General features: G+C 40.8%; 1 protein-coding gene across 2 annotated transcripts; it reads right to left on the minus strand.

Moving 5' to 3' along the window:
• Window positions 1–7,962: 7,962 nt before the first annotated feature.
• CARD6 (caspase recruitment domain family member 6) lies at window positions 7,963–20,632 on the minus strand. 2 transcript variants are annotated; one of them, XM_043887668.1, is made up of 3 exons: window positions 20,340–20,632; window positions 18,181–18,729; window positions 7,963–11,161 (listed from the first exon to the last, which is right to left on the minus strand). In XM_043887668.1, exons 1-3 carry the CDS (start codon window positions 20,620–20,622, stop codon window positions 8,886–8,888), a joined length of 3,108 nt encoding a protein of 1,035 aa, XP_043743603.1. In that variant the 5' UTR covers window positions 20,623–20,632; the 3' UTR covers window positions 7,963–8,885. The 2 variants fall into 2 exon arrangements, with proteins under 2 accessions (XP_043743603.1, XP_043743602.1); XM_043887667.1 differs by having other exon boundaries at window positions 18,181–18,732.
• Between the last annotated feature and the right edge of the window lie 4,633 nt (window positions 20,633–25,265).

The raw sequence follows: 25,265 nt of genomic DNA on the forward strand, positions 1-25,265 counted from the left end.
ACTTACTCCTTGGAAGGAAAGTTATGACCAACCTAGATAGCATATTAAAAAGCAGAGACATTACTTTGCCAACAAAGGTCCGTCTAGTCAAGGCTACGGTTTTTCCAGTGGTCATGTATGGATGTGAGAGTTGGACTGTGAAGAAAGCTGAGCACCGAAAAATTGATGCTTTTGAACTGTGGTGTTGGAGAAGACTCTTGAGAGTCCTTTGGACTGCAAGGAGATCCAACCAGTCCATCCTGAAGGAGATCAGTCCTGGGTGTTCACTGGAAGGACTGATGCTGAAGCTGAAACTCCAATCCTTTGGCCACCTCATGCAAAGAGTTGACTCATTGGAAAAGACCCTGATGCTGGGAGGGGTTGGGGGCAGGAGGAGAAGGGGACGATGGAGGATGAAAGGGCTGGATGGCATCACCAACTCGATGGACATGAGTTTGAGTAAACTCTGGGAGATGGTGATGGACAGGGAGGCCTGGTGTGCTGCGATTCATGGGGTCACAAAGAGTTGGACATGACTGAGCGACTGAACTGAACTGAACTGATTATCGTAGATGTGTTAGCATTCAAAAGATCCAGAAGATGGCAGTATAATGATGTTTTTCTTAAATTCTAGAGAAAAATTTAAGCAGGTAAAATCTGAAACTGCAGATTGTTCCCATTTTTATTTTCTTTTTTCTTAAAATTGTGCAAGATCATGAGATGTAAAGCAGTAAGGAGTGAGTAGAGGAGCCCTCACACTTAGGAAAGAGAAGTCGCGGCGGATGGACAGGGAAATTGAGAACTCTTGCTTCAAATTTCAGCTTTTTGGGCCAGTACACTCTAAATCAACATTTATCTGTAGGTGAAATCATCTGTTAATGCCCTCCCCGCAAGACTATTATGAAGATTAAATAAGATAAAATGTATAAATGTGTGCAGCCCTGAGAATATCATGAGCATTCTGGTTTTAGTTTTTAAAATCTTCCTCTGTCAGAGATACCTACCGAAATATGCATGCCTGAAATAATGTGGCATCTTAAATTTGCTTTTAAATGCTTCGTTTAAAAAAAGAAAAACTGAGGTTGAGACATGGATAAAGCAAAATTGACAAGTTATTGATAATTCTTGAAGTTGCTATAAGATTAAGGGGATTGGTGATGCTATTCTGTTTGTGCATATGTTTTAAATTGTTGTGTATACACACACATGCATCACTCTGGATGAAACGCAGAGACAGGGTCCCAGGGCAGCAGCAGTGGAAGCAGAGAGGGCAGGGAGAGCGATGCTGCAGTCGTCCACACAGAGGTGAGGGTGGCTTAGATAGGACCGGTGGGAGCGGAGATCTTAGAAAACTGGATGGGCTCAGAATACTATGGAGATGATTTGGGAGAGGAGGGTTGATTTGGGATGGAGGGAAGGCGAAGTACCACAAGTTCTAGGTTTTGGCATTATTACAATTGGGGGATGGGACTGTGGGGGGCTGCAAATTTGGAAAGAGTTCTAAGTTTGAGATTTCTTTCAGGCATGTTACAGAAATGCTGAATAAGCAACTGGATGTAGTTGACAATACAGGTCAGGACTAGAAATGTAGATGGGGTGGGATGTGCAGGCAGAGTTGTTAGATGCTATCTCCTGTCAGGGGACTAAGTGATGTCAACAAAGGAGTGAAGAAATAGAGAGGTAACCTCAGGATAGATGTATAGAGACCGGACAAAGAAGCCAGCAGAGTAGTGATGTCCCCTCTGTAGAACAGGACTGGCATAGGGCAGAGTAGATGTTCTTTGGTATGTAAACCACTTAGCGACTAGGGCTTCCCTGGTGGCTCAGACGGTAAAACGTCTGCCTGCAATGAGGGAGACCTGGGTTCGATTCCTGGGTTGGGAAGATCCCCTGGAGAAGGAAATGGCAATCCACTCCAGTACTCTTGCCTGGAAAATTCCATGGACTGAGGAGTCTGGTAGGTTACAGTCCATGGGGTCGCAAAAGAGTCGGACACAACTGAGAGACTTCACTTAGCGACTAAACCACAACGACCCCTTGTGGCACATAGTAGGGCTTCAACAGTCATTATATCCCTCTTTGCCCCATTTGTTTCTGGCAGATGACCTCTCCTCTCACTTCCCTGGGGAAAGCAGAAAACAAAGGCTGTCAGGAGCCAACATATCAACTTCCTGCTTTCCTCACAACTCAAACCTACCGCTGAGTCTATCATCCACTCCCTCTTCCTTCCAGCGTCCCAAGAAGGCAAACTCCCTTTTCAGAGTTCATTGTTCCCCCACAGCCTGCCAATTCTACCTCTCCGTTTCTGGGACATTGCCCTACCAATTATGACATTTTGTCTTATACTTTCTATTCTTTCCCTTGTGTAGATTCTTCCTCTCAGTCTGTAAGCATGAGTTCATTCCAACTTTAAAAAAAAAAAAAAAAGTCTTCTTTTAGTGATTTTTCTGTAAAAAGTGCTGCTCACTTTGTATTGTGCATATGAAATACAAATAAATGTATTTACAGAACAGAAATAGATACACAGGCATAGAAAACAACCTTATGGCTACCAAAGGGGAAAGGGGAGGAAGCGATAAATTAGGTTGGGATTAACACACGCACACACTGCTATATATAAAATAGATAAACAACAGGGACCTTCTTATAGTGCAGGGAGCTATACTCAATATTCTGTAATAACCTATAATGGAAAAGAATATATATATACATATATATACACACACATATATATAGGAATCACTTTGCTGTATACCAGAAACTAACACAACATTGTAAATCAACTATATTTCAATTTTTTTTAAATTAACTAAAAAAAAAACACCAAAAAATTAAATAAAAAATTAACTATATTTTTTACATTTACCATAAGTGTAAAAAAAAATTGTTGTGCATGTGAACTATAAAGGGATATTGCTAGCATGTAGATTAGCATTCAGTAGGTGGAGAGGCTGCAGAGTTGAGGTTCTCCTGAATGCAGAGGCTGATGCCACTCGTTCGCAGACCACACTTGAAGCAGTGACTCTCAACCTTGACTGTGTGTTCCCTAGCAAGCTTTAAAGAATGCTAGTATCTGGGTGCCACTCCCAGGAACCTTGGTACCCTTGACACAGAATATGGGCTCAACATTGGGCTTTCCTGGTGACTCAGTCGCTAAAGATTCCGCCTGCAATGCGTGGAAAGAGGAGCCCCCGGGCTGTAGTCCGTGGGATCACAAAGAGTCAGACTTGACTGAGCGACTAACCACACACGTACATGGGCTCAGCATTAGAATTTTTTAAAACCTCCCTCGGTGATTCTAATGTGCAGACAATATTGAGAACTCTTACTACCCAGAAGGTGGAATTACAAGGGACTTTCTACATCATACATTTCTATAGTGTTTGAACATTTTGCCAAATATTACATCATTGCTGTTGTTTAGTCACTAAGTCTTTTGCAACCCCATGGACTGTAGCCTGCCAGGCTCCTCTGTTCATGGGATTTCCCAGGCAAGCATACTGGGGTGGGCTGCCACTTCCTTCTCTAGGAGATCTTCCCTATCCAGGGATCAAACCCACGTCTCCTTCATTGGCACACAGATTTTTTTTTAACACTGAGCCATCAGGGAAGCCCAAATATTATATTACCTTGGACTTAAAAAAAAAAAAAACCCAAAACGTGAATTAGAAGAATGAGGAGGGGAAGGAAAAAGAAGGAAGAAGAGAAGAAAGAGGGGAGGGGAGAAACAATAGAGGAAGAAAACATGTTTTTAACCTAATAGATACAGCACTTTCCTTTTCAGATTTCTTGAATAGTCCACTTCTTCACTTTCCATTCACATCTGACCCTCCCCAGCCTGGCTTCTGTGCCTTTTTCTCCCTAAAGCTGTCCTGACAATAACCACACGATGCAAGGGGCCGCGTTTCAGTTCTTACCGTGCTGATCTTTGACCAATGTTGCAAGAGGTCTTGGGAAACAAAAGCCATATTCCAGCATGCACCATATCTTTAATGATTTTTTTTCTTCTTTCTTGTTGACTACAAAGGAGAATAGTAAATTATGAACCATTCTGTTTTGTCATCAAGCTAGGAAGAGTGCTTATTGACACCTAGCTACAGATGAAACATATATGCATGCAAAGTTCTTGTTTTAAAAAATCTCTCAAAAAAAATAAACAAAAATTTAAAAATCTCTATATATCCAAAATTGATATCCACTAAAGTCCTAGAGGAGATAAAAGAGTCAAAACATTTTTCCCTTTTGAAGCGGACTCTCAGGCACTGTAGAGAGGTTTCCCTGGGTCTGCTCTCTCACAAAAGGAGAGGAGGGAAGTAGGGGTGTCCAAGAGAGTTGGAACATTGAAAAAAAAAAGGAAATATTTTTTACAAATATTTCATAGCTTGTGTCAGTTCAGGTCCTCCAGGAAGCAGATGCTAGGATGAAATTCAAGTCCTTGAGAAGTCTGCGACACAGAAAGGGAGGAGGGAGCGGGAGGGGGCGGGGAGAGCCTCACGCTGCGAGGAAGGAGAGAAGGGAGGGGGATTGGAGAGGAAGAGCCCAGCAGAGGCTCCCACAGTGGGAAGGACTGGCCCAGATCTGAACCCCTACCATGCTGAGTCTCTGGCTCTAAGCAGCCTGCCCAGAGTCGGGGTTCTGGACCACTACAGTGGGTCCCCACAGAGGGCTGCTGGCCCTTGACTTTACATATATTAACAAATGGTTCTGAATTTTTGCATTTGACTGAAAACAATCAGACTTGTGCATTATACAATAACACCCTTCGACTATATTATATGTCCTGAATGCAGGCTTTCTTAAGACATCAGGAAAACCAGTATTTCATGCTGTTTATATTGCCTGCCCCTAACACTGTGTTTGACTTTGTCACCCAACCCTGGTGCAGACTCAAAACTGAAATAGAATGCTGCCTGTAAATACGCAGACATAGGAAAAGTACATGAAAATATTATTAGTGAGTTAGAGGACTATTCTACTAGTTATTCCGAGTCATGAGGTTACAGGTTACTTTTATGCTCCTTTCTTCTTTGTCCGTTTTTGAATTTTCAAAACTGTGTATAGAGGTTACAGTTTCACAATAAGAAGGAAACACAGATTTATAGGATTTCACAACTATAGTTGAATGGCTGATACAGGTGGCTCAGACAGTAAAGCGTCTGCCTACAGTGCAGGAGACCTGGGTTCAATTCCTGGGTCGGGAAGATCTCCTGGAGAAGGAAATGGCAACCCACTGCAGTATTCTTGCCTGGAAAATCCCATGGATGGAGGAGCCTTGGTAGGCTACAGTCCATGGGGTCGCAAAGAGTCAGACATGACTGAGTGACTTCACTTTCACAACTATGGTAGAATTCTCATTCTGTTTTCAAGTCTTCTCAGCTCTGAGTCCAATGACTCACAGATAATAGATGCTTGATAAATAAATATAAGAGAAGAAAGTAAACAAGAGGGAAAAAGGAAGAATGGAATGGTAAAAGATATCTTTTGAGTACCTTCTATTTGCCACTCTGTATCCATCCTCCACCCTGCTCTGAACCCTAAAAGACTGACCTACATGAATAGCCTAGGTGAGCTCCTTGTTCTACTTTCTGGTTAGGCTGGCCAAGGGGGAGAACACTGGCACATCAGAAGTAGGAATAGATGTTTATCACCTGAGATACCTCCCCATGGATCACTGCAACCACCCAGACCCAAGACCCTCCCCACACAGCTCTTCTGATGGGTAAAGCACATCCTCCCATTTCCCTTCAGATCTTAAAGTAATGATGTTTCTTGCTTTTACTAGATCCAGTCCTTTGTGCTGTTTTTGCATCTGGCCTAACCCTTTATAAATAGTCCCTTTATTAAACTCTCATTAGAACTGATTCAAATGTATTCTTTTTAATGGCTGAGTAATATTCCATGGTGTATATGTACCACAGCTTTCTTATCCATTCGTCTGCTGATGGACGTCTAGGTTGCTTCCATGTCCTGGCTGTTATAAACAGTGCTGCTCTAATGAGGTGGATGAAACTGGAGCCTATTATACAGAGTGAAGTAAGCCAGAAAGAAAAACACCAATACAGTATACTAACACATATATATGGAATTTAGAAAGATGGTAATGATAACCCTGTATGTGAGACAGCAAGAGAGACACAGATGTGTAGAACAGTCTTTTGGACTCTGTGGGAGAGGGCGAGGGTGGGATGATTTGGGAGAATGGCATGGAAACATGTACATTATTAAGTGTGAAACGAATCGCCAGGCCAGGTTCGAAGCATGATACAGGGTGCTCGGGGCTGGTGCACTGGATGACCCAGAGGGATGGGATGGGGAGGGAGGTGGGAGGGGGGTTCGGGATGGGGAACACATGTACACCCATGGCTGATTCATGTCAATGTATGGCAAAAGCAATACAATGTTATAAAGTAATTAGCCTCCAGTTAAAATAAATAAAGTTATATTAAAATGAATAAATAAATAAACTCTCCTCATATTGTCCAGTTTGAATGTACCCTATATGTATCATTAACTCCAGACAGATACACAGTCTGTTGGTGACAATAACCCAACAAGTTCTATTCTACAGGAACTGATCTTGAAGAAGGATATGGAGAAAAGTTTTTAAAACAGTACTTTACTGCTCATTTTAGATGTTTAAACAACAAAAAATTTGTTTTCAGTGAGAAACTTCACTTTTACACCAAGTATTTTGTAGTTATGAACTAGTTATGCTTTTTTGCCTGCCAAAAGACAAAAATTCATATGCACTGTCCTCTCTTTCTTTCTTCACCTTTGCAGAAATCTTGAGAAAGGTTGAACACACTCTAAATACTCCACGTTGATTATTTAATATATGCAGAAACAAATGAAGGATACCTGTTGCAGTATGAGAATGTGCTCAGAGATTATTTCTTTTAAAAGATCATTTCTCATCTGTTTGTTAGTAGGATTTCTTTGTAGGTGGCTTTGAATACAATTTTTTTTTCCCCAGAAAAGACAGCAAGAGGCTATTTGAATACTTACAACTAATACTAATTTTATAAAAGTTACAAATTCAAAAACCAGGGCTCTTAATTCAACTTATAAAACTCATTATTTTATTTCTAAACTTAATTATGTCGATTTAAAAATACTCAATTTAAATTTAAGTAGATTTAAAATTAACCTACTGAATTTTAACATTTTCCTTTAAAGTGGCCTTTTTTTCATATTTAGTGTCACTCATAAACTTAATTAAACTTCACTTAGATTTTATTTTTAATTAGGATATAGTTAATCCACAGTGCTGTGTTAGTTTCAGGCATGCAGCAAAGTGAGTCAGTTATACATTTACATTTATTCACTCTTTTTTAGATTATTTTCCCATATAGGCTATTACAGAATATTGAGGAGAGTTCCTTGTACTATGCAACAGGTTCTTGTTAGTTATTTATTTTACACATAGTGATATGTATATGTCAATCCCAATTTCCCAATTTATTCCCCCCTCACCCCCGATAACTGTAACTTTGTTTTCTACATCTGTGACTCTTCCTGTTTTGTAACTAAGTTCATTTGTACTCTTTTTTTTTAGATTTCACATATAGCAGGAATCATATATTTGTCTTTCTGTGCCTGACTTACTTCACTCAGTATGGCAATCTCTAGGTCAATCCATGGCACTGCAATTAAATATTTTAAATTTAATATTCTCTCTACTTAATGCTTCTAACTAGTAAAACTTAACCTAATGTTTAGACAATGATGAATCTAATAAATTAAAATGGAAAATTCTGCAACTCTTAAGTTCTCTTATACATTTCAGTGCTTTTTACAAACTTTGTAAACCTATCTTAGCTTTTCAGTTTAATAAAATCACAACTCTAAAATTAAACATTCAGTTTTACATTTTAAGTTGGAGTCATGAGGCTAATATATCAGATCCTCTAATTAGTCAAATGATCTTAACTATGACAAATATTAAATATTTAAAACATGAAACATACACAATCACTCCCAAAGTTTAGGCAAAATAATTACTTTATTGGTTGTTAGTTCATTATTTCTATATGTAAGAGGCAAATAAGCTTTATCATCCAAGCAATTTGGGGCTATTATTACAAGCAAATTGATTTAAAAATTCCAAACAAACAGGATTATCTGCTTAGTGACTGATATCAAACATAAAATTTTTGACCAAAACATCTCTAGAGCAGCCAACACCTAGAATAGTTTTTCTTGCAACACTGAGGCTATTTGTACCCTGTTTTATGGTCACCTTGAAATTAAAGGCTTCATCCTTACTTTTCCCAAGTGAAATAGTTTTATAGCCTCTATCCCCTAGGTTCAAGTTGTGCATGCTTAATCGCTTAGTCATGTCTGACTCTTTGCAACCCCATGGACTGTATAGTCTGCCAGGCTCCTCTGTCCATGGGGATTCCCCAGGCAAGAATACTGGAGTGGGTTGCCATGCCATCCTCCAGGGGGTCTTCCCAACCCAGGGATTGAACACAGGTCTCCTGCATTGCAGGCAGATTCTTCACTGTCTGAGCCACCAGGGAAGCCAAAGAATACTGGAGTAGGTAGCCTATTCCTTCTCCAGGGGCTCTTCCCGACCCAGAAATTGAACCAGAGTCTGAATTCTTTACCAGCTAAGCTACCAGGGATTCAAGTTATATATTACCAAATATTCAAGGTTGTATTCAATTTATTTATTTACTGCTTAATTCTATCTTTTATTCTTTTCATAATTTCCTTTTCTCTAGGGACATAATTCTCATAGATATTTTTATAATATCCAGTTACACTGTCTGTATCTTGTTTCCTGTGTCATGTTAGTGATAGTACATTTTTACCATCACTGCCACTCTCCTTCAGGTTACCCTACATGTGATAGGAAAGGCCTGGGCAAAGGACATATTTCACAGGTCCCTAGAGTAAACATTTTAATGCTTCCCTCCCTTCTTGGGCCCTGCTCTTGGGTAATATGCCTTAGCCTGTGAAGGACCAGTATGAGATGACTTGTGTTGAGTAGGTCTGGGCTGAGAAGGTTTAGATTGGGAGGACTGGGGCTGGCATGGCTTGGGCTGAGTGGGTTTGGATGGAGAACTTTCAGCTCGGGGGGCCTGGTGCTGAGTGGGTTTGGTTTGAGTGGGTTTGGGCTGAAAGGGCACAGGTTGGGAGGGTTTGGGTTGGGACTGCTTGACCTTGGGTGACTTGGGCTGATTTGATTTTAATTGAGAGCTGGGCAAATACATGCTGTGGGACATAGGATGGAATTCCATTTGGAAAGATGGATTTGAAGGCCCACCTTGTGTCTTCAGCTTAGCTCCTTGCTGAGAGGCAATCCTTCTTGGTTTTTGTGTGGCTCCTGCTGCTTGAAAGGCTTGATGGTGAGGATTTACAATATGGGGTTTTGTTCTCATGAATGTTCTAACTGTCTCTGTTGGCCTTGTTCCCCAGGCACTGACTTGCCCAGGCTTCCCAACTGCTCCTGCTGGCCGTGAACCCAGGGAATGGAGGTGACTTCCCTGGGAGTCCACTTTCCCAGACCTTTCAAGGGTTCCCATCATCTGTGGTCTCTGAGGCCAGGCCGGTATATGCTGAGAAATGGGTCTTGGTGGTCTCCCAAAAGTTCTACCCATGTGATGTCTCCAAGGAGGTCCTGAGAATCTCATAAATGTTTCACCTGAATAATATCTCTGGGGCTGGAAATACTGAATTCCAAAACGTTTGCCTGGACTATGTGCCCTTGTATTCTGAAAGGGCCAAGGATGGAAACTCTTAGGGCTCTGCTGTAACCAAAAGCGGGAGCCCATAGCCCAAGGGGCTTTCAAAGAACCACGGTTAAAGTTACCTCCAACTCTGGCTGGTAAAGGACGGAAGTTTCTCAGAGGAGGAATGAATACTGGAGTGAGATGGAAATTCTGATGATTTGGGCTGATCTGACAACTAGTCTCAGACATCTTAGCAGGGCTTTCAGATGAGTTTTCTGACTGACTGTGTCTTTGTGATCCCTCATCTTCAGCTGTTCCAGTCAAGTTATCACTAGGGGAAACTTGAATCCCTTGAATGTTCTCAAAGTCTTGGTCTACCTGTATCCCCAACTCTCTGGCCAGGGGGGCCATGTCTTCCACAGACACACATCTGAGTGAAGAGGACATCACTTCTTGGAGGGCGGCTTGAAGACCCTCCATGTTCCTTCCTCTCTGCCCCGCTTCCTCCTCCTCCCAAAACAGTAGCTGTGATGGCTTCAACTTCAAGACCCTCTGGAAAACCTGAGCCTCTTCACTCTCCCTGGCCTGGGGACTGAGGACAAAGTAGCATCTTTCAATGGCAGCTTCTCCTAAAAACATTAGCAAGTCCCATTCCTTCTCACCTAGGCAGTCAGTGAAAAAAAACACAGCTGAGGAAACCTCCATCAAGAAACCAAACTGTGTCCAAAAACTTTCTAGATCTCCACGAAGGTTGGCCACAGCAACAGGCTTCTGGGGGAAACTGGGGTTTTCACTTAAACTGCTGCTATCAGGAAAACACCATGTTATCTCCACCAGGCCATCAGAGATCTGCCGGGGAAGCACCTGAACAGGCAAGTCCTGATGAAGAAAGATTTTGTGTGATTTCAGATGGGCAGGGCTGAGCAGGGCATTGAGGATTCTGGACTTGGAAAAGCTACAGTATCCTAGACGCACAAAAGAGATGACAGGCATCTTCATGAGAGTCAGAAGCTTTTCTGTATCCCCTGTAGGCCCTCCTGAAGACTGTGTTGACTGCTCCTTCACAATGTCCTTCATGGCCCCTAACATTAAAATGCTTCTGTTGTTTTCTGCATCTGGCAGTAGCAGGGGAAGAGCAAACCAGCAATGATACATGTTTGACATGACTTCACGTTGCAAAGAGCTGTCTGAAGACAGCAAAGAGGCACAAAGGACATCCAGGGGATTAATGGTTTCTGTTTCTCTAATTTCCAAGTTCTCTACTCCAGTCAGCAATTCCCCTTTGCTCTCTTCACCCAGAACCTTGGGTCTGAGGACTGAATCTCTGGCTGTCACATCCAGTGCTTGAACTTTCATCAGGAAGTTCCAAGCCAAGTCACTCGGAGTCTCAGGCACCCACGTACATCCTCGGTCTAAGGAGAATTGTTTCACGAAGTCTGACCGAAGCTTTCTGCTTGTGTCCAGGTTCAAACAGGACAGGACATCTTTAAACACATTTTTTCTTTCTGTAGGAAAAAAAGATATAGTCAGTGAATGTCATGCTCAGCATCTGAGCTTTCTTCACTGACTTTTAAAATTAAGTAATTGATATTTTCTTTGAAAAAAAAGAAAAGATGATCCACCATCTGTCTGTTCTTTTTGTGGTTGAGTAATATTCAATTGTATATATGTTCTACAACTTCTTTATCCATTAATCTGTTGATGGAGGAGGGATGGAATGCTGTGGGAGATGGAAGGTTGGTTCAAAAGGGAGGGGACATATGTACATGTATGGTTCATTCATGTAGATGTATGGTAGAAACCAATACAATATGATAAAGCGATTATCCTCCAACTTAAAATAAATTTTTAAAAAAGATTAAACAAGTAAAGTGAAAGTGCTGTTTCATCAGTCTGCCAAGTCTACTTTCCTTCTAAGAGATATGTCAATATGGTATGGTATGTTTCCTTCTCTTCCTTTTTCAGTACAAGTACATAAGTATGCTTGCATATGTAGAAGTACACAGCTTGGTATAATGGATGCTATTTTATTCCATAAATGATATGATACCAAATGATTTTTCCACTTCTTTTCACTCAGTGGTATTCCTTGCAAATTCTTCCAAATAAGTACATACAGAGAACTACTTAATTCATTTTATTAATCCATTGTACTTAATGGTTTGGATGGACCACTATTTATTTAACCATTGTCTACCGATGATCATTCAGGTTTTCGAATTTTTTGGTTGTGTTCATATGCAGTAATGAAAAAGCCTGTTAATGCTACTTTATACATATGTAAAAGGAATTCTCTAAGTCGATACTGATTTATATTAAATGTTAACTCTTGTTAAAGTTTGGAGAAATGGAAGAGTTTGTCTTCTCAGAATTTACATGTTGTATATAATTTCTCCTGATGTCATTTTCTAATTTATCTTCTAGCCACTTATTGAGAATACAGAGATAGTGCTAAGTAGAGAAAGAAAATCAGAGAGCATTTTCTGCTCTCCATGGATAGTAACTTAGCATAAGCTTCTTGGATCCGTTGTAAAAATAGCCTAGAAGAAACAGTAGACATGAGAGAAAGTGTAGGTTTCAAGAATTAACAAAAGGAACTCTAAGAAATCCTTCAACAGTCTGAAAGTTGCTTGAACTGGTGTATCTGATAGGTAAGAAGGTGAGGGAGAAGTTGAGGCCAGCATGAAGGATCCCCAGAGGAGGAAGTGAGAAGATGGATTGCAGAAAACATATAAGTTCTGCTCTTGCCTCTCCCCTGCCTATCCCCCGCTTTTCCTTAGGACAACCAACCTCTGTTCTTCAGCACAGCGACTGGTACCCACATGGCCCAAGCCAGATGCCAAATGCTGACAAGGTAATATCAGGCTACTGTGGAATAGTACAGTGATATGTCTAACAAGCACAGAGAGGAATGAAAATTAAGAAGCAATAATTTCTAGAACCAAGTACCATTTTTGTAAATTAAAAATTCATGAAAATAGCCCAAGCAAGACAAAAAGAAATAACTGGAGATTTTAGCTGCCACCCACTGAAATGAAACAGACTTCTTATTAATTTGAGTCCCACAGTGATCAATGGAGACCCACTCCAAGATGACCCAGATATTGGACATAGAATAAAAGAATTTTAAAGTAGCTATCTTAACTATTTTTAAGAATGTACAATAATATAAACCCATAATGAATAATTTAATAGAAATTATCAGGAAAAAAGAAGAAAGCATTTAAAAATTTAAATTCTTGAACAAAAAGCATAATATCTGAATTTTTTTCAAAAATCAGTAGATGGAATTTAAAAAAGACTGGAAACGACAGAAGAAAAATTCACTGTACTTAGAAGCATAGTAATAGAAATGATCCAATCTAAAAAATAAGGATAAAAAAATACTTTAAAAAAAATGAACAGAGCCTTAGGGACCTTGGGGAAAATGTCAGAAACTCTAACATACATGTACTTGGAGTCTCAAAAAGAGAAGGGGGCGCAAGTGGGACAAAAAATATTTGGATAAATAATAGCTGAAAATTTTCCAAATTTGGGGGAGGTGTAAATTCCAAATTTAGAGATTCATAAACCCTACATAAGATGAAAACAAAGAAAATCACACCTAGACACATCAGAGTTAATCACAGAAAACATTTTAAGGAAAACATCTTGAAATCACCCAGAAGAAAAATAGCACAACACAAGAGGGAACAATGATAAAATGACAAGACTTAGCATCAGAAAGAATGGAAGCCAAATGACAGAAATGATACCCATCATTTCTGAAGGCAAAAAGATACCAGTCTAAAATTCCTTACAGAAAAAATATTCTTCTGGATTGAAGGCAAAATGAAGACATGTTTCAAGAAACAAAAAATAAATAAAAGTCTTCAGGCTAACAGGGAATAACATCAAATAAAAACTTGAACCTTCAGGAAGAAGAAAGCAGAGAAAATGATAAATTTATGGGTTCCTGGACTTCCCCTGCTGGCGCTAGTGGTAAAGCAACCACCTGCCAATGCAGGAGACATAAAAGACCCAAGTTTGATCATTGACTGATTCCAAATAGTATAAACTAGAAGAGAAAGTGAAAGTGAAGTCGCTCAGTCATGCCAGACTCTTTGCGACCCCATGGACTGTAGCCTACCAGGAAGAGAGTTGATTACATAACCTGTATATGAATTGACTCTATACATTGCAGAGCAGACAGGCAATGCCTTAAGTCTTCCTGAGACTTCAACTTGAGATGCAGTGATGGGGTGGGGGAGGGGCAGGAAGAAAGTGGCTTAAAATTTAACATGACAAAAAGCATGACAATCCTTCTCTTTTGAATCAGATGTATTTGATTTCCACGCCCCCTCCCCCAGTTCCTAGCTGCATAGACAAATATTACAGAGGCAAGAGACAGAGCATAGCCATAAATTATTATTTAAAAAAATATTTTTATCCTCCAGTCAACTAGAGTGGATTGGAAACCATTAGAATTATATACAGTCCTAACTGCATTATTATTGAAACTTTTCTTGACCTGTTTTCCTAAGGCTGTGTCAAATACAAATTGGCGCTTGTCAAGGGCATTTTCCATCTGCCCCTTTGGAGACTGAGTCTTGTGCTGCTGCAGCTATTGACCTTCAACATGACCTGAAGGGGGTTCAGGGTGGAGAATGAGGCACTCTGTTGCTTCAGGAAGACTGGTGGAACAGGCCTTTAGATGGTTAGATATTTTCAGGAACAGATTTCATGATCCCAATCCTTGCACTTTCTCATATCCAGAAAAGCACTCAGTCCCTTCATGGTGACATCAGCTCCTGGTGGCTAGCAGAAAACCTTTTGTAAAATAAGCGCTTGATTGTGTGAACTCCTCCTTCACTGAAAATCACATACATTGACCTTCCCCCACTACTCCTTTGGAGCAGTTTCTCAGAGCTATCTGAAATGCTCTCTCCCTGGCTGCAGTCCTCATTTTGACTCAAATAAAACTTAACTTGCAACTCTCATGTTGCGCATCTTTTTTTAGTCAACAAATGTTAGATTGGTTGCAAAACTAGCCCCAAGTAATGGCTTTCCTGGGTTTCCCTGATGGCTCAGATGGTAAAGAATCTGCCTGCAAAACAGTAGAACCAGGTTTGATCCCTGGGTCGGGAATACCCCCTGGAGGAGGGCATGGTAATCCAGTCCAGTATTCTTGCCTGGAGAATTCCATGGACGGAGGAGCCTGGTAGGCTACAGTCCATGGGGTTGCAAAGAGTCAGACACGACTGAGCGACTAACACACAATGGTTTTCTGGTATCCACACCTTTTGTAATATTACTTTGCAAGAGATGCAGCCTATTCTTCCCCAACCCTTAAAGCTTTGTGACTTGCTTTTGCCAACAGAATGTGGCAGAAGTCAAACAATGTTATGGATTGAATTATATCCCCTACAAAAAGATGCTAATCCTCCCAGTACTTCAGAATGTGGCCTTATTTGTGAATAGGGTCATTACAGAAGTCATCAACTTAAAATGAGGTTATTAGGGTGGGCCCTAGTGCCATCTGATCAGTGTCCTAATTAAAAGAAGAAATTTGAAAACAGACACATGCACTAAAGGAAATGACTTGAAGACACAAGAGAGAAGATGGTCTTCAAGTCAAAGAATTCCAGAAGCTACTGGAAGCTGGGAGAGAGAACTGGAACAGGTCCTTCCCTAATGTCTTCAGAGAGAGTATAACCTTGCCAACACCTTGGTTTCAGTCTCCAGGTCTCCATATCTGTAAAACAATATATTTCCCATTGTTCTAAGCCACCTTTTTGTAGTATCTTACTGTGGCGGCCCTAGGAAACCTATCATACAGATGTCATGATAGTTCTGAGTCTAAGCCTCAAAATGCCTTCAGGACTCTGTTTCTGTCTCTCTGACTCCTCTGCTCTCATTATAAGACTATGCCTGACATAGTCTGAGAGTTAGCCCAGACTAGCTTGTTAGAGGGCATGGCAATCCACTCCAATATTCTTGCCTGGAGAATCCCATGGGTACAGAAGCCTGGTGGTCTACAGTCCATGGGGTTGCAGAGAATCAACTCAATCAACTGACCATGCATGCACAGCTTGCTAGAAGATGAGAAATGAGCCAACAGCTAGCTGACCACCGATAACAGATGTAAACCCAGAGAAGACCAGAAGAATGCCTGTCAGTTATAGACACATAAACAATTATACACTCTTATTGTTTTAAGTGATCCTAATTTTGAGGTGCCTATTATATTTATTATGGCAAATAAATAATAAAGAAAAAACATGCAAAACAAAACAATATCATGCAAGAAACACATAATATTAAAATGTTACCTATGGAAGAAGGTGAATAAGGAATGGAGAAAAAAGTCAAACAGATTAAAAAAAAAGGGGGGGGTCTTTTGCAGAATAATGCTGATGGTATGCAATGAAAAAGTAATTCAACCCTATACAACTACTGTAATATATTTAAAAAATTAAGAATGAGGTCTAAAAAGCAGTGGGGCAAGAGTTGTGTTATAGGTTGAATTATGTACCCCTCAAAATCATATGTTGAAATTCTAAGACCCAGTATCTCAGAATGTAATGGTATTTAGAAATGGAGTCATTGTAGATGTATAATTAGTTAAGATGAGGTCATTACAGTGAGCCCTGGTCCTATGACTGTTACCCTTATAAAATAGGAAAATTTGGGAATTCCTTGGTGTTCCAGTGGTTGGGATTCTGAGCTTCTCCTGCAGGGGGCTTGGGTTCCATCCCTGGTCAGTTCAGTTCAGTTCAGTTCAGTCGCTCAGTCGTGTCCAACTCTTTGCGACCCCATGGACTACAGCACAGGGCATGATTAATAAGACCCTGCAAACTGCATGGTGCGGCCAAAAAACAAAAGAAAAGGGGGAAATGTGAACATAGAGACACAAACCCAGGAAGACAACCAAGTGAAGATAAAGGCAGATTGTAGGGGATGGGGGGATGAGTGCTTCCACAAGCCAAAGAATTCTAAAGATTTCCAGCAAACTACCAGAAGCTAGGAACAGATTCTTTCTACAATCTTCAGAAGGAACCAACCCCTATATACATCTCCAGACTTCCAGCCTGCAAATTGTGAGACAACATATTTCTACTGTTTATTGTCTTACAGCCATGAAATTAAAAGACACTTGCTCCTTGGAAGAAAAGTTATGACAAGCCTAGACAGCATATTAAAAAGCAGAGGCCATTACTTTGCCAATAACTGTCTGTCTAGTCAAAGCTATGGTTTTTGCAGTGGTCATGTATGGATGTGAGAGTTGGACCATCAAGAAAGCTGAGAGCTAAAGAACTGATGCTTTTGAACTGTGGTCTTGGAGAAGACTCTTGAGAGTCCCTTGGACTGCAAGGAGATCCAACCAGTCCATCCTAAAAGAAATCAGTCCTGGGTGTTCATTGGAAGGGCTGATGCTGAAGCTGAAGCTCCAATACTTTGGCCACCTGATGCGAAGAACTGACTCACTGGAAAAGACCGTGATGGTGGGAAAGATTGAAGGCAGGGGGTGAAAGCAACAACAGAGGATGAGATGGTTGGATGGTATCACTGACTCGATTGAGTTTGAGCAAGCTCTGGGAGTTGGTGATGGACAGGGAAGCCTGATGGGAAACAGTCCATGGGGTTGCAAAGAGTCAGACATAACTGAACCACTGAACTGAACTGATTGTTTAAGCTACCAAGTTTGTGGTACCACTATGTTACAGCATTCTAGTAACCAGGTCAAGGTGTGCAGAGAAGGAAATTACTCTTTTCTGACCCATAATTGGATTATGGATTTGGGCTGAATGTGAGTTGGTAGTTACCTTCCCCTTCTACATTCAGAACTTGGTGGTGTTTATTTTCCCAGACAATATCTCTCCAAATTAAGCATTTCTCATATTTTGAATTTTCATTAAGAAATATTCAAATTCAAGGTACTGGTATAATCTTCCTCATTGAAATGGCTATATTTGGATAGCTCAAGCCAAGCATTATTTTGGGACCTTATCCATTTACCACAAATTCCTCTCCTGTTTCTGCTTCAAAAGTTAGGTCCATAATCCCCATATTCCCTTGATCACAAAGGTTCTAAAATGATTTAAAAGACTTAATCTGAGGTATAGAAGGCAACAGCTAAAATTAGTGGTTAGCAACTTGTTATATGTGTGATGGAGGTGACTGCAGAAGCCTAAAAGTTCATAGCCAATACTTACTTTATCTTATACTGTCCACTTGGAGAAGAACATGGCAACCTACTCCAGTATTCTTACCTGGAGAATCCCCATGAACAGAGGAGCCTGGAGGGCTACAGTCCATAGCTTTGCACACATGCACATACTGTCCACTATTTCTAGGTCCTGGGTTTTCCTCCCTGTGAACACCCACCGCTGAGGAAACTCCAAGTTAGACAGGTTCGAGGAATTTTTGAGGAGCTACTTTTCTGCTTCCATCTGGTGCCATTCCTCAGTCCCCTCTCTGTTATGATACTGCAATCAAGATTTAAGTTTTTGCCTAAGTAACTCTACACACATCATTCCCATACCTTCCATACTCTTCTCTTCTTCCTCCTCCAAAGACATGCCAGTTTCTGGATCCTCATAATTCTGTTCTTCATCAGAGAACTCCGTGGTTCCGAGGTACACAGAGTCCTCTCTGCCATCATAGATACTGCCCTCTGGGTCACTGTAAGCCTCTTCTTCCAGGATGATGTTTGCATCTTCAGAGTACCCCACAGATTCTAAATAGTCCTCTTGTCCTAAGTATAAAGAATCATCTGGCTCCTCGTATCTCTGTCTATCCTGTAAATACTCAATAGTTGCTGGAAATTCATACTCAGTGATCTCAACTGACTGTGGCGATGTGAATTTTGATGTGTTGTCTTCCTTCTCATTTTCCTTTGAGGACCAAGCCGTTTCCTGATAACCAGTTTCCTTGTCTGTGGAAGGCTCAGAGGTTTCTAAATCCAAGCCCTCTTTCTCTTTGAAGGACGTGGTGATCTCAGGGTTCTCAGGCTGTTTTTCTCCAGGAAGGAAAACATCTTCCTTGCTTGCTCCTATTGGTGGAGGTGGCTCTCTATATTCATGTTTCAAAATTTCTGGAAAGAATAAGAAAGTGTGAGAGATTTTTATTTTCTTTCTCAAAATTAACAGATGTTATATTAGGGAGCTCCCATGACCTCAAAGCATCATCTCTCTATTTCACTAGATGATAGGAATACCTACATAAATGGCAATAAGTCAGCTCAGAACTTTCTTTCTCCCACTGAAAAATATCAGATCACACTCCTGCCCAGCTCAAAAGTTTGAGTCTTTCATAGCAAACTCAAAGGGTAAGTGGGTGAAACAGAAAACTTGAATCCTTTGTTTACTTGTCAATTTACTGTAACCCCAAACCGGGCTTCCCTGGTAGCTCAAATGGTAAAGAGTCTGCCTGCAATGCAGGAGATTTGAACTTGATCCCCAGGTTAGGAGGTTCCTTTAGAGAAGGAAACAGCAACCCCCTCCAGTATTCTTGCCTGGAAAGTCCCAGGGACAGAGGAGCCAGGCGTGCTGCAGTCCATTGGGTTGCAAAGAGTTGGAAACCACTGAGTGACTAACACTTTCAACAGCAGCTCAGACTTCCTAGGGTCATTACTAATGAAGTTTGATCCTAACAATTTCTAATGAAGAAGTGAATAGCTCTTATTTAGAATAAATCCTGGAAATATTAAGACCTATATCTTTAAGTTTATGGGTCCTGTACTACATTAGAAACCATTAGCATTAATATTTTTATCTTAGCCTCTGCCTCTCTGAGTTGTGCTTAGTCGCTCAGTCGTGACTCTTTGCACGTGACTCACTCTTTGCAACCCCATGGACTGTAGCCCACCAGGCTCCTCTGTCCATGGAGGTTCTCCAGGCAAGAATACTGGAGTGGGTTGCCATGCCCTCCTCTAGGGGGTCTTTTCAACCCAGGGATAGAACCCAGGTCTTCATGCATTGCAGGCAAATTCTTTACCATCTGAGTCACCAGGGAAACCCAAGAATACTGGAGTGGGTAGCCTATCTCTTCTCCAGGGGATCTTTCCAACCCAGGGATCAACTGGGGTCTCCTGCATTGCAGGCGGATTCTTTACCAGCTGAGCTACCAGGGATGCCTTAAGTGCTTCCTATTTGCCACTAATTATCATTGCATATTGAAAAATTAGCATTTGATTTGCTCCTGAAAATGAGGATTCACCTGGCATTCTTCTTACAGAGAAAATGAAATTGCTAATCCACCGCGTATGTGTGTCAAAAATTATTTCCCCTCTGTTTTCAAAATGGCCATGCTAAGTGAAAGATGCAGCTTTTGGTCTTGAGGTTGTTAATACCTATGAATTCACTTACTTGATAAAGAAATCACAATGTATCACTAACAGTAGTCTCTTTCCAACTATGAATATTTCGGGATGTGACTGTCAAAACAGTAAGACGTTTATACCAGAAAGAAAACAACTGCTGGTTTTGGATTGCGTTTGAACGAAAAAGTTATAAATCCTCCAGAACAATAACATACATCACTCCCTGCTTTTTAAATCTTGGACACATTTCCCTTTTATCGTATTTCGCTGAAAATTATCTCCAGGAGAATGACAAATGAAAATAAAGGGTAATCGTTTTCTTTTTTTCAGGAAAACTGCCTTCTCCCTCTTGGCCCAAAAAGTGTAGAAATGTAACCTACCTTGATTTAAGTTGCAAATGGTAGCTGACTGGGAAAAAGTATTAAACAAACAGTTGAGAAAAAGCTGACAGCTCACTTCTCCCTTTTTCTGTACCAAAATCAACAGCTTCCGACTTTTCTTCAGGGGATCTGTAATATTCTCCAGAATCTCATACTCTTCCTCAGAAATCAGCTTCCGAGAGGTTAAGGTATCTAAGATACAATCGGGATCCTGTTGTAGGATTTCTAGTAACTTTTTTCTTTCTTTTTCTATGATTTGGGAGGGAACACTCCCTGTAGCCATTGTTCCTGTTTTCTGCAGACCAGGAAATGAACTATGAAACTGTTTCAATGCAGAAACACAAGTTCGGTTTTGCTTTTTTTTTTTTTTAAAGGCAGAGTAATGCTTTTTGGCAAAGATTAACCATGTCAGTGACCCTTAGCGTTGGAGAGAGCAGAGAGAAACAAGCCAAAAAGTTGGGGGGAATCCAGCCATGAGCCCCCACAGATCCTGGATCCCTATAGATTATTTACCTGTTTGTTTTTTTTTTGATGACTTGTCTCAGTTTCACATGGTTTAGCCTCCAAGAACTCTTTCTCTGAGAAGTGCCTCTTGAACTTCAGATTCCTTGCTCTGAACTCCATCTGCAATAACAAGATCATGAATTGATTAACCCTTTTGGAGAGAAATATATCAATATGCAGCAATAAATAAATAAATGTGACAGATAAAAATAAAAATTAAACCATTCAATGCAGCAATTCCACTTCTAGGAAATTATCTTAAAAAATAATGAGACAAACGACCAAAGATGGATGTGCAAGAATCTGTACTTTCACATTTTTATAATAGTATAAAAATGAAAGTAACTCAAATTTCCACAAATTGGGATTTATGGAACAGATGTTGATACATCAACAATGGTGTTACCAAGTAAGGTCTGGCTGCTCATCGCTCAAAAACCAGTAGGTGAAAGTCGTTCAGTCATGTCCGGCTCATTGCGACTCCATGGCTATGCCGTCCATAGAATTTTCCAGGCCAGAACACTGGAGTAGGTAGCCCTTCCCTTCTCCAGGGTATCTTCTCAACCCAGGGATTGAACGCAGGTCTCCAGCATTGAAGGAGGATTCTTTAGACAAATATTGGAGACCAATATTGGTAGAAAGGAAAGTTGTTTTTAATCAGAATACCAGCAATCTGGGGAGATGGTGGACTCGGTGTCCTCCCAAAAACAGCTCAGAGGATTCTGGTTGGCCACGAAATTTTTATAAGGAAAAGGGGAAGTAATCTCAGTTAACCATTGAAATAGGGGGTCAGAGTTGTTGCCATCTCCCTCTGTGTGCAGACTTGTGGGCAGACCAGTCAACTTCTTAGATTTTTCTTTAGATGCTATCTTGTTCACACAGTGTATTTGCAAGATTATACTAAAGAGGAAGCTAGGGAAGAGATCTGGTCATCTGTTAATTACTTATTCTTCATTTCAACATCTTTGATGTATGGAAAGAACTGATAGATTAGGCAAGGTATGGAGTGATCAAGATTTGAAAGGCATGCTAGGGCCAGAGACATGTAGAGCATGGGGTGCCGGGTTTAAGGCTAGTGACAAGGCCAAAGGGTCTCCAGCAGAGAGCTCTTTCCTAAAAAGAGCCCTTTCCTGCCAAAAGGTGCTTACAAATCTCCACTTGTCAGAATATCATTCTGAAACTGTTTGGTGCCATTTTGGAGAGCTCTGACGAGCTCCAGTACCGTAGTCCTTTGTGTCCCAGCAGAGAAAGAACTCAGAGAGAACCAAAGTGATAGATGACAAGTGATTTATTAGGAAAGGATGCCTATGAGGCTTACAAGTGGAAAGGCAAGCAGTGGCATGCTCTGAGAACTTAGTGGGCTATGGTTTTATTTATTTATTTATTTTTGGGTCTCTGTTCCTGCATTCAGGTTTTCTCTAGTTGTGGGGATGAGGGGCACCTCCCCAGTTGTGCATGGGCTCCTCATTGTGGTGGCTTCTCTCATTGCAGAGCACAGGCTCTAAGCATAAAGGTTTAGTAGTTGCAGCTCACAGGCTCTAGAGTGGCTGTGGCATATGGGCTTAGTTGCTCCGAGGCATGTGGAATCTTTCCAGACAAGGGATTGAACCCATGTCTCCTGCATTGGTAGGTGGATTCTTATCCACTATACCACCAGGGAAGTCCTATCATTTTATAATCAAAGGAAAGTGGGGAGGGGGAAAAGACCAATTTCCTCCTCATTTTTGAGTAGACATCATGCTTCCATCATCAACTCCTCCAGGTTGGGCAGTTTTCTTGTCCCTACATGGTCAAACCAGAACTGTCACGACATTATGGACATATTATTTTGGGTTTCAGTACAATGAGGGTCTTTACTTTGAATGTCACCTTTTCATAAATTACTGTTCTTCATGTATGTAGAGAACAGGCCGTCACTGGGCAGAACAGCATTGTTTTATTGTTTTAGGGCATGACCCATGCTTCTGCTGCATGATTTTGTTGCTAAGCAATCCACTTGGGTTTGTGGTTAAGCTGACCTGTTTTCTTAAGTGATCATTAACTTATGGGGGTCTCCCATACTTTTTTCTTTACATACAGTCCTCTGTATGGGATTAACTCTGTCCCTATCAATTCTATTTCTGTGGGATTATGGGCTAAAGGCTGTCTTTTGTAACTTCTTCATACTGACAGAGGGTGCCATATTCTTAGAGTGGAAGATGTCAGATGGGTTTGTAGCATCTCTTTGCCTAGTTTTAGTTGCCCACTTACATATGCAGACAGAACAAGCTACAATTATTTTTCTTTTAAATATAATGTATAGCTACATATACATATGGTATACAAACACTATACATATTAACATTTTAAACAAAACTGGGTTCTATAACTTGCTGTTTTCCATAATAATATATCATGGATATCACTCCTTGTCAATATGTGTAGATTTACTTCATCCTACAATTATTTGATGTCCACCAAGATATAGATTATTATTGAAACAGGGAACCAAATTCTGTTCACAGAGCCAAAGAATGGAATTCACAAACTAGCAAACACTCATGCAGGCAAAGTTTATTTTAAAGGACAGAGATACAAAGCCCTCAGCATAGACACTGAGAAGGGGTGAAGAGACCCCAAAGACAGGAATAACAGCAGCTTTTATATCTTGATGAGAATTGATCTATTCATTTTTGGTTGGCTCTGGGCCAGAAGCATGTAATTTCTGATCAATCAGTTTAAACGTTGCAATGTCCAATTTGCCATTTTTATGGCTTTTTTTTTTTTTTTTTGGTTTCCAGTTCCTCGGTTTCTCTAGACATTGTGACACCATCCCTTGACCCTTTCTCAAGACCCCAGATCATTACTTAGAGACCAAATGTATGTTTAGGAGCTAATGGTCCACCTGCAGTTTTTCTCCTTGATAAACTGGACAGCAGTTAAAGATTGTCTTGTCCTGGGTTTGAATGTTTTATGACCCTCCAGACGAGGGAGGCATTCCTCAGAATGCCTAGAAACTGGAGCAGTAAATATAGCTTTGGGCTAACAGAGCAAAATGGTTATGTGAGAGAATTAAAATTGAAATTTAAAAAAAAACCAAGGCTCTGACTCTACACTGACTGCCTAACAATTTCTACCTCATTATGAGCCATGGAGTTAAGCCCATTCTCTTAAGGCCAGTTCTTGGAATTGTACTGGCCATAGATTCAGTATTGCCCAAGATGGAACAGTTTATGTTATGGCTACAGTCTGCTCATCATGCAGTTGGCTTTTTCCCACTGGTGGCAGTTACAGTATCTGTAAAACAACTCAGGAATGTGCATCAGACACTGAGTCTGTGACTCTGCTATCCTAACCATTAATGGCTTGAGTTTGCTCTTTTGTGACTCAGGGAAGCCTGGAAGACTTCAGTTTTCCTATAAACAAGAGGCAGGAGACATGGAGGGGCCCAATCATGGAGACATGATTGGGATGGGATGGGGCAGGCCGAGCTCTGCTCAGTTCCAGTGGAATACCAAAATGAAGTTAAAAAGGACAAAGTAAATCTACGCATATTGACAAGTAGTAATAGAAATAATATATTATTAAGGAAAATAGCAAGTTATAGATCCCATTTTTGTTTAAAAAGTTAATATGTATAGTGTACGTATACTATTTGTATATATTGATATACATTATATTTAAGACAGCCAGGAAAGAGATAACACAATTGTACCTCTGCTATCTCTGGTTGAGCTCAGAGAGGCAGCAGTGAGTGGTGGTGTAAGAGATCTTAATTCCCCGCTCAGGAATTGAACCTGGGTAGCCTGGATGAAAATCAGGACCAGATTTTGCCACCAGACCTTGCCACCAGACCAGCAAGGACTAGAGGCTAGAAGCTATTTTTCCTTGGCTTTTGTCCCAGTGAAAAAGCATTTCTCATGCAGGCAAAAACTATAAATGCAGGTACAAAGTTTATTATTAGAGACATACATAGCACAACAACACATAGGACAGCACACAGAGAAATAGTTTGTTAAGACAGAAGCAAGGCAGAGATACACCTGGAGAGAAAGGTTGTAAGCCTCCCCACTAGTGAGGAGGAGCTCAGTAGAGAGGCAGTTGAGTCATTTATATAGGACATTTCTTCCAGGTCTTTTTACCCTTGGCCAATTGTTCTTTTTCCACACCTGACCTACCCTTGAACCCGCTCAGACATGCATGTGTAACTTGTTTCCAAGATGGATTCCAGTCCAGAGGCCTATGGGATCACATGTTAGCATCACATATTATGGGGTGGCATCCCCTCTTTTTTGACCCCCAAAGAGCCTTTCTGCCCACATGAAATGTCTCCCTTACCCCAAGGATGGGAAATATATGACTTCCTGATTCTTTGCTCAAGCAAGGTTTAGCCCTTCTCTGTCCCTGCCATGACCGTTGTCTTAAGGTGTCCACTGGAGACAA

The sequence above is a fragment of the Cervus elaphus genome, chromosome 25 (assembly GCF_910594005.1).
Source record: "Cervus elaphus chromosome 25, mCerEla1.1, whole genome shotgun sequence".
In the NCBI taxonomy this organism is placed as follows: domain Eukaryota; kingdom Metazoa; phylum Chordata; class Mammalia; order Artiodactyla; family Cervidae; genus Cervus; species Cervus elaphus.

What these genes read in the sequence shown, in the direction of transcription:
- CARD6 (XM_043887667.1), bottom strand. Translation starts at nt 20,622, where the DNA reads ATGGCTACAGGGAGTGTTCCCTCCCAAATCATAGAAAAAGAAAGAAAA. An exon ending in CATTTGCAACTTAAATCAAG is followed by an intron (nt 18,733 to 20,339) that starts GTAGGTTACATT and finishes TATTCTTTCCAG; the next exon opens with AAATTTTGAAACATGAATAT. An exon ending in AGAAGAGAAGAGTATGGAAG is followed by an intron (nt 11,162 to 18,180) that starts GTATGGGAATGA and finishes TTTTTCCTACAG; the next exon opens with AAAGAAAAAATGTGTTTAAA.